Raw genomic sequence first — 9004 nt, 5'->3', positions numbered from 1 at the left:
GACAGATTGACAAACGACGATTTGAAGGACATGATGACAGAGCGACGAACAAACAACCCGCTAAGCAACCGGAGAGGAACAATGTGAGAGTTCAAATTTGGTTTGGGTGAGTACAACTTTCTTTTTTTTTTCTTTTTTTTTTAAATTGATTTATTTATTTTTTGGGGGGGGGGGATAAACCAAGTGTCTCTGGTTTCAGGCGATTTAGTCTTGCTGGTTCCTCAGGAGAGACGTCTGCGGAGCCGTGTTGATACCGAACGGGATGGACAGCAGTGACCAACCGGATGAGGAAAAAGGAGGAGAGAAGGATAAAGAGCTGAAAAACCAGCTGAACATTGTGGAAAAAGGCGCGACGGAGATTAAAAAAAATGAAAATGAGAAGAGGAGGCGAGGGTGGGCGCTGAGTGAGCGACTGGCCATTAACGTCTCGGGGATGCGCTACGAAACCCAACTTCGCACCTTAGCCCAGTTCCCCGACTCCATGCTTGGCGACCCCCAACGAAGGTCACGCTACTTCGACCCCATGCGGAATGAACTCTTCTTGGACCGGAACCGGGCCTGCTTTGACGCGATCCTCTACTTTTACCAGTCAGGCGGCCGTCTTCGGCGGCCCGCCAACATCCCGCTGGACATCTTCATGGACGAGCTGTCGTTCTACGAGCTGGGAGAGGACATCATGGACCGCTTCAAGGAGGACGAAGGCTTCACCAAAGAGGAAGAGAGGCCGTTGCCCTCCAACGAAACGCAGAAAAGACTTTGGATGCTGTTCGAACACCCGGAATCGTCGTCGGCCGCTCGCATCATCGCCATCATCAGCGTGATGGTTATTGTGGTGTCGATCCTCATCTTCTGCCTGGAGACGCTGCCAGACTTCCGCGTTGAGAAAGAGACGCGAGAGGTACGGAATGCGAATGGAAATAGAAGGATGATGAATACGTGCGCCCCATCTCTTATGACGGTCGACCTTGAAGCTGTGAGTTGGTAGAGTCGATTCAATGATTTGAATCGTAGTTCTAGGAACAGCTAAGCTAGTTCAAACTTTTTTTTTTTTTTTGGGTAACTTCGTATTTCTATGTCGCAGCTATCACCGTATTTTACTTATTTCCTCGATTTTGAACCATGCGGCGTATACAACGGTGCGGCTTTTCCGCGGATTTCTCTTTCACCAGTAGGGGGCGCTCTATAGTTCAGAAAATATGCTAAATAAATCTTGATTTTTTTTTTCCATTTTTTTTTTCTCTTGGGTGTGTTCTGTTTTAATTAGCAAAGTTTTTGCCGCGTTAAAAGGCACCGTTTTAACAATCTGTGTATGTGCCTTTATTTGCATTCTCAGTACAAAAGCGTTCTGTACATGCTGTAAACAACATTTTTTTTTTTTTAACATAGAAAACTGCGGCTTATAGTCTGGTGCAACTTGTATGTCGTTTTTTTTTGTTTTTTTGTTTTGTTTATTTATTTATTTTTAGTCATTTTTTAAATTTATTCATTTATTTATTTTTAGTCGTTGTTTTTTTAATTTATTTATTTATTTATTTTTTGTAGTAGATGTTTTTTAATTAATTAATTTATTTTTAGTATTTTTATTTATTCATTTATTTATTTTTAGTAGTAGTTGTTTTTTTTTGTATTTATTTATTTATTTATTTATTTTTTTGTAGTTGCCGCGGCTTATATTCCGGTGCACCTTATAGTCCGGAAATTCCTCTGTAAGAGAAAAATACTGACACTTCGGCATGGACTTAACCCATGTTGCATTTATGATGCTTCAATTCAGGAACGTGTCAAAGGAGAAAAAGGGTGAGAAGCCTCGTCGCAACGAAAGGCGATGAGTAAAAACGCCGCGTTAGGTGTGCGCCCAAAAGGTCACACACGTCGTGACCAGACGCGCCGGTGAAGCACTGCCAAAGTCTTCTGCCGGCTTAGAACCGAAGATTAAAAGCTCTCGCAGGACGAGTCGAATGCATCGGGTCATGTTAATGCATTCTTTCAGGGGCTTCGGCACCGGGCCGCTCGCCTCTCCGTGCTGCCAGGAAAATACTGTAACTTTGTCCGGTCCAAGTCGGAAGGCCCGACTGAAGCGCGCCGGCCGTTATGGCCGTGGGATGGTGATGAATGTGGAGATGGATGCGAAGCGGAACACGGAGACGTTCTCGTGTTTCTCTTCAGACATCTCACAAGGTTATATTTAGTTGGAGGAGAACCCTCGGCGCTGATGATCGCATACTGTGGAGCCGATACGCACCTTTAGTAATAAACACAGTCGCTGACCTACTACCGAATGTCATTTAGAAAAACATTTTACTAATTTGCATCAAATTGTATCAAACACACAACTAATCTGGTTTACATTAAAAAAAAAAAAAAATCGACTGGACATGCCTTGTGCATTTTCACGGCGAATTCTTCAACGTAAATTGCCACTATTTCTGAAAGTGACGTAAACTGTCATGCAAAATGGAAAGACAGGTGCAGTGCAAGCGAGATCGGGGGCAGCTATGATTGATATGTAAAGCCGCAAATGTCAACCGCTTTTAATGATGGCTGCCAAAAGTGACGGCCAATGAGATGGCGAACATACTGAAGTTATGGTTATCAGAATACTGAGAAAACGGTATCCCCCGAGGGGTGTGTGTGTAAAATGAGAGTTAAATATAGACACGCTTTTCAAACGGTGGAATTGTTTGTTTGTTTGATTTCTGGGTACGAGTCAGATGAGAAGGTGACTTGGAGTGGCTTAGCTTGTTTTTGTCGTGACTTGGCAAGCTATGACGGTCATTTTCACGTCTTTCGTTTGGAAAATAATTGAAACTTCTAGCTCCGTGTTTTTATTTTATTTTTTTTTTTTTTTATAATTTACCAGAAAATTATTTGTGGGGTCTTAAAGGAACGCTTGATTGACGTTGGCACTTTTGCATGTAAAAATGACCCAAAAAAAAAAAAAAAACTGCAGTGATTTACGTTTTTTGTTTTTTTTTCTTTTGTAATAAGATTTACGTCACTTGCCCCTTTTGGAGCTCGGCTTGTTATTTTTTTCCCAGTTTTTAGCGTCTACGTCACAGCAGTGAGGCGAGCGATGTCATATTTCTCGAATTGTCAGTTGTCTAAAACGGCGACCGATCGTCACCAACATGCAAATACGCATGACTACTCTTGCCCGCGCCAACCTGTGAAAGTCAAAAAGTGTTCTGCACGATCGTTTGGATTTGTTGACGTCAAGCGTGAGCTGGTGCGATCACGAAATCCAAAATACCGTGCCGATCAATTCGCCACTGACGCAGCCTGAAGCGGGCAAGAGCAAGAATGCGCACCCGAACCCCGACTGGTTATTTTTCGGACATTTAACTTCGCTAAACTCGTGTCGACTCGAAGGAGCGGGCTTGGATCTTGACTTGGCGAGAGTGGAAGGGGGCGTGGCCATATTCCTCATTAAAAGTCGTCACTTATTTCCCAATTTCTCCAAAATGAATGGATCAAAAAAGAATTCAAATTTCAATTTCCCGATCAAAAACAATATTTAAACTGAGCTTGTTTGGAAAAAAAATGGTCCATTTTGGCTTTAATTGTTTCATCCAATTTTGTGTTAAATTGAGAGGACTTTTGTTGTGTTGGTTTCCAAAATGTGACCCCAATATTCTTCTTTGTGGTTTGTCTCCCACTCAGGAATATTTTTACAAGCACCATGGCCAAGGAAAGAACACGTCGGAGAGCATGCCGCCACCCTCCAACATCTTCCACGACCCCTTCTTCATCGTGGAGACGGTGTGCATATTCTGGTTCTCTTTTGAGCTCATCATGCGCTTCTCTTGCTGTCCCAGCAAGATGCACTTCTTCAAAGATGTCATGAATATCATCGACTTCAGCGCCATTTTGCCTTATTTCGTCACTCTGGGCACGGAGCTGGCCAAGGAAAACGAAACCAGCCCGGCCACATCCTTGGCGATTATCCGAGTCATCCGTCTGGTGAGGGTCTTCCGGATCTTCAAGCTGTCTCGCCACTCCAAAGGTCTTCAGATCCTCGGTCAGACGCTGAGGGCGAGCATGCGCGAGCTCGGCCTTCTCATTTTTTTCCTTTTCATCGGCGTCATCCTTTTCTCCAGTGCCATCTACTTCGCCGAAGCCGACCACAGCGACACGTCCTTTGTCAGCATACCGCATGCGTTCTGGTGGGCTGTGGTCACCATGACGACGGTGGGCTACGGAGACATGCACCCGGAGACGGTGTGGGGTAAACTGGTGGGCTCCATGTGCGCCATCGCTGGCGTGCTCACCATTTCCCTCCCCGTGCCCGTCATCGTGTCCAACTTCAGCTACTTCTACCACCGCGAGACGGAATGTGAGGATCGATCCCCGTACACGCATGTCACCAGCTTGCCATGGGGGGAGGAGGAGGACCCCGAGGGCGACGAGGCACACGAGGGGAACCTGGATCCTGAGGGGGATTATTACGCCATTGGCGGTACCTACAACAACCTTAACGGGACGGTTCTTGCTCACATGGGGCAGAGTGGTGAATTTGAAGGAAATATGCATTTAAGAGAACCGTTGGTCACTCAGGTGTGAAAAGGAAGGAGGAAAAAACCGTTTACTTAATCATTCAAATGTCGTCAAATGTCTTACAGAACGTGTAGAATTTTGTATATTCTCAAGTTCCCTCCTCGGCAAAAAGTTTTTTTGCTTTTGTTTGACTGTCGACAACGTGCATGTCCAGACACTGTGACGTCTTACTTTGCATATTTTCCACTGGAAACATTTGAGACCTTCTCTATTTTGGAAAAGCTCATGTTGCAAATCGCATAACCGACGCCGACGTTCTCGCTCGGGCACGAAGCTCGCGGCGGTGGCCCGTGTGACCCGAGTCACATGACCTCATCGGGCTGTCATGGGACAATTCATGAGAACATGCGACTGATTTGTGATTCGTTATGCGCGCAACCGTTGAATAAATTCTATATTTTACTAAGCTTTTAGAATGAAGCTGTGGTTTTTTTTGGGGGGTTAAATTCTACAATCGGCCACTTGATTTTGTCGTTCCACCTCAAGTGACATCTTTATTGCTGACCTTCAGCACAGCTTCGGTACTTCAGTATAAGCTGTTTTTATCCTCCATTTTCCTGGAACGCTGAGGCCTTTCTTTCCATAGCATGAGAGTGATGACTCGTGGAAGGCATGTGTACTCCAATCCACATGCTGGTTTGTGTTAGTGTCACTGGCGACCACGCGAAGGCGTACTGTATACTACAGTTTAAAAAAAGAACATGAAGCAGCACGAACGTCATTACGATACGAGTGTGGCGGAGTATTAGATTGGAGGGTGGATTGAAGAAAAGAGCAAAAATGAAGCAATCAGAAATTTGTTGTCTTAAATAATGGCCTAAGGCATATTTTCATAAAAAAAATAAAATGAAAAAATATATCCTTGTGATGTTAGCCACTTGTACTAAAATCAGACATCCATAGTTAAACAAATCATTAAATTCTACCCCTGATGTGAAAGCATTAATACAATATAATATAATCATTGTTTAGTTCAGTTCATGTATTCTAAAAAATAAAATAAAACAAAATAAAATAAATAAAATAAAATAAAACAAAATAAAACAAAACAAAATAAAATAAAATAAAATAAAATAAAATAAATTAAAATAAAATAAAATAAAATAAAATAAAATTAAAATTAAATAAATTAAAATAAAATAAAATAAAATAAAATAAAATAAATTAAAATAAAATAAAAATAAAATAAATTAAAATAAAATAAAATAAATTAAAAAGACTCAAGCAATTATTTTAGTAAGGTAACGTTATGCAACCTCCATTTAATATTTACTGTCAGACAAAGGCATATGTTATTTATCCTCTGCAAAAAAAACTGCTCATTTGTCTGCACAAGACTGCCATCTGGTGGCCAAGTTGCACACACCAAAAGGAGACTCAATTCCAATATCAGAGAATTTTCCTTCATTAAAACAAAAAATGGGCAAGTTACAAATGTGATGAAAGTTATTTCTCAAGGCAACACTTCAGATGTAACCTCTAAATTATCAGAAGGTATCACGCATCTTTATGAACCAGAGTCAAATTGAGCTAGAATAAATACTAAAAACGTAAATTGTTACAAAAATAGTTTATTTTCATTCTAATGTGTTCCAGTCTGACAAAATGCCTGCGAGGTACTGACAAAAACACACGGTCGTACTTAAACATAAATACATTTTAAACATACACTTAAATAAACTTAAATAAACTAAATAAACTTAAACAAGAATAATATTAAGCCGAAAACATACAACAGAGAAAATAGGTTTAATGCAATAAAAAAAAAAGAAAAATTAATCCATCCGTCCATTTTCTGTATTGCTCATTTTAAGCATGGCAAATGTCAATATTATTAAATATTTTAATTTAAAAATTCACCAGTAAATTCACTCGATTCACTCCCCCACCCCCTTCACTATTCCACTGAGAACTGCGGACTGTGCATGGATTCCTGAGACATTCCAAGAAGGTCATCAGAGTCCAGGTTGAAGTTTGCCTCCCCTACCGGCGCCTGCTCGGATGCCGTCTCCCTCGGGAGCGTATCCTTGAGCGGCAGGAATCGGGTGAAGGGGACGGCGTGCCGATCGGGGGATCGCCTGGAGGCCAGCGACACGGGGAATCCGTGACGCGGGGACAGGAAGCGGGTGTACCCGTCTGCCAAGAGCAACTCTCGGAAGGTGCAGTCATCCGCTGAGAACTGTGTCTGTGGGAGAGAGAACGGCACACATGAAGAGCTGGGCTGACCCTCTACTTTCTGTAAAAAATAAATAAATAATAATAATAAATTGCAAGGAGGCAACCAGATTCATCATAAATAAATAAATAAATATTTTCTCCCATGGAAAGCGACATAGGAAGACTCTCACACAATTAAAAAAAAAAAAGTGGTTTAACTCACCTGACCCCTGAGCGAGCCCCCGCTGTCGGCGCACAGAAACAGAGACGACCTCTGACCTTTGATGGCGATGTGGCCCTGTTGCACCGATTGTAACTGCAGCACACCTGGAAACGTTCAAACACAACATGAACGTGAAGGCCTTGAATGATTCAGATTCAACAACTTGCTTGCTTTGTTGCCATAAATTCCATTCATTCATTTTTTTAAAGTTTTTCCAACTTGGATTACTTTTAATGTGCATATTTTTGGGGAGGTGGAAGGAAGCAGGATTACTTGCAGAGAACCCAACACATACATGAGAAGAACATCCCAACTCCACAAAGGAAGGTCCAAGCAGAGAGTCGAACCCTGAACCGCTGAGCTGTGAGGCAGACGTTCTAACCAAAAAAAAAAAACACTCACTGTAAGGGGTCTGAACATCGCTTCCGGACACGCTTCCATCCTGGCTGATCTGCAAGTACATCCCTCGTCTGTGATTTTCTGCAAAAAAAACAAAACAAAAAGAAAAGAAAAATATAACTCACAATTTGAATTAAACAGAACCTGGATATCTAATATGAAATTGTGTACCTGTGTAAAGATGCCCCTCCCTGACTTGACTGCTAAAGGCTAAAAGTGGGTTGGAGTCAGCGAGATAGAAAGAAAGCGAGACAGGAAGGTTTGTGAGGAGAAAAAAGAAGCCAAAAGTGTCGCTTGCTAACCAAAACATTTGGAGGCAAAAAGAAAATTTTACCTGTTAAATAAAATAATAATAATAAATACAAAAATGATCAATAAATAAATTACAAAGAATAAAAAGGCAAGAAATAATTAACTTAAATAAGAAATATGATGGCTCCTTGTACGGCAAGATTCGTTTCTGTTAATTTCGAAAGAAGTTTGTGCCTTTATAGAGGAGCCGGCGAAGGAGTGTCCTCTTCAGGGCTCAGACATTTAAAGTGTGATTTAATGCTCAGCGGAACTTCGACGACTATATATGGCCCTCTTCCCTTTTTTCCCTTTTTTTTTATAAGATGTTAAAAAAAAATAAAAAGTTGAATTCTCAGTAATGTCAAACTGTTTTCATTCTTCCCTGCCACTTTTCTAAAGTAGAACAAAATAACAAAGCTTTGGAATGTTTGCTGTTTGTCCAATTTCTGATGATCACATTCCTTTCAAATGAATTCTATGACACGTGACTTCGATGAATAAAAGGAATTAAATAATCATTTTTTACCCACATTACATCATTGCCCATCTATTATTCTAATTAAAGTCTAGGAGTCTCCGTATTTTTCCTTTCCCACGTCCAGTCATGGCATACCTAATTTACCGAAAACCATTTTGTGTTTCCTCTTAACAAAAAACAAAAAAAAATCGTACAAAACAAACGCATCCCACTGCGTCATCCTCTGCATCAATTACAAGACATCCAATGGCGTTTTTAACCTTGTGCGCGTTTATCTTAGTTTGATGGGTGTTTGTTTTAGAGAATAACGAGAGGAAGTGTGGGCGAAAGGATTCACGAGCGCAAGAGCAAAATGTGTTTACGTGAGTGCAGCTGTGCAATGACTTGCAGGTCTGCTGGTAAATGGACTTTCCTGTAAACCTTGCAATGAGCGTCAATTTCAACATGACTGTGCCTTGATGCACGTAGATTTGAAAATGATGCTGAATGACGGCGTCACTGTATTTTAATGTGGGTCAGAATATTGGTACTTTGAAGTATTACTACTTGGTGTTTTCTTTGGCTGCACTTGGGGTATAAAGTTTGACAACCACGAACCTAAAGTAGTAAAACAAAAAGAAGGGGAAGAAATACATGCGATGAAGTGTTAGTATATTTTTCGGCCGCTAGATGGTGGTAACGTAATGTTTTAATTTTGGTGTTTTGTTATTAAAACGAAACTCAAATAACGAGTCGTTTTTCTATTTTTAGTGGCAGATTTCATTGGATATTACGTTTGAAAACAAATCTTAAAAATAGAAGAACCACTGTTTTTTTTTTTTTTTCATTTTAATATAAAAACACCAAAATTGCAAAACAGCTTGACGTTCTCGTTTGTTGCCTAGAATGAGCAGCCAAAAGGT

At 41.0% G+C, this 9004-nt stretch overlaps 2 protein-coding genes across 4 annotated transcripts; one reads left to right on the top strand and one right to left on the bottom strand.

The window, feature by feature from the left end:
• Positions 1-4924, top strand: LOC148317537 (potassium voltage-gated channel subfamily A member 1-like). Of its 3 annotated transcripts, none has more exons than XM_088284256.1 (3): positions 1-106; positions 200-898; positions 3661-4924. In XM_088284256.1, the coding sequence occupies exons 2-3, from the start codon at positions 263-265 to the stop codon at positions 4558-4560; spliced, it is 1536 nt and encodes a 511-aa protein (XP_088140382.1). In that variant the 5' UTR covers positions 1-106; positions 200-262; the 3' UTR covers positions 4561-4924. The 3 variants fall into 3 exon arrangements, with proteins under 3 accessions (XP_088140382.1, XP_088140381.1, XP_088140383.1); XM_088284255.1 differs by having other exon boundaries at positions 8-106; positions 185-898; XM_088284257.1 differs by having other exon boundaries at positions 14-106; positions 226-898.
• A 1527-nt stretch (positions 4925-6451) lies between these two features.
• Positions 6452-7643, bottom strand: fgf21 (fibroblast growth factor 21). Its single transcript, XM_088284896.1, has 4 exons — positions 7505-7643; positions 7337-7414; positions 6935-7038; positions 6452-6739 (listed from the first exon to the last, which is right to left on the bottom strand). The coding sequence occupies exons 1-4, from the start codon at positions 7641-7643 to the stop codon at positions 6452-6454; spliced, it is 609 nt and encodes a 202-aa protein (XP_088141022.1).
• Positions 7644-9004: the final 1361 nt, after the last annotated feature.

This window comes from Idiotropiscis lumnitzeri, chromosome 20 (genome assembly GCF_059441095.1).
Source record: "Idiotropiscis lumnitzeri isolate Australia: NSW breed Sydney's pygmy pipehorse chromosome 20, RoL_Ilum_1.0, whole genome shotgun sequence".
Taxonomy (NCBI): Eukaryota; Metazoa; Chordata; class Actinopteri; order Syngnathiformes; family Syngnathidae; genus Idiotropiscis; species Idiotropiscis lumnitzeri.
This window is presented reverse-complemented; position numbering and strand designations above follow the sequence as displayed.

What these genes read in the sequence shown, in the direction of transcription:
- LOC148317537 (XM_088284256.1), top strand. Translation starts at nt 263, where the DNA reads ATGGACAGCAGTGACCAACCGGATGAGGAAAAAGGAGGAGAGAAGGAT. An exon ending in TTGAGAAAGAGACGCGAGAG is followed by an intron (nt 899 to 3,660) that starts GTACGGAATGCG and finishes TCTCCCACTCAG; the next exon opens with GAATATTTTTACAAGCACCA.
- fgf21 (XM_088284896.1), bottom strand. Translation starts at nt 7,643, where the DNA reads ATGTTTTGGTTAGCAAGCGACACTTTTGGCTTCTTTTTTCTCCTCACA. An exon ending in CGATGTTCAGACCCCTTACA is followed by an intron (nt 7,039 to 7,336) that starts GTGAGTGTTTTT and finishes GAACGTTTCCAG; the next exon opens with GTGTGCTGCAGTTACAATCG. An exon ending in GGGGCTCGCTCAGGGGTCAG is followed by an intron (nt 6,740 to 6,934) that starts GTGAGTTAAACC and finishes TCTCTCCCACAG; the next exon opens with ACACAGTTCTCAGCGGATGA.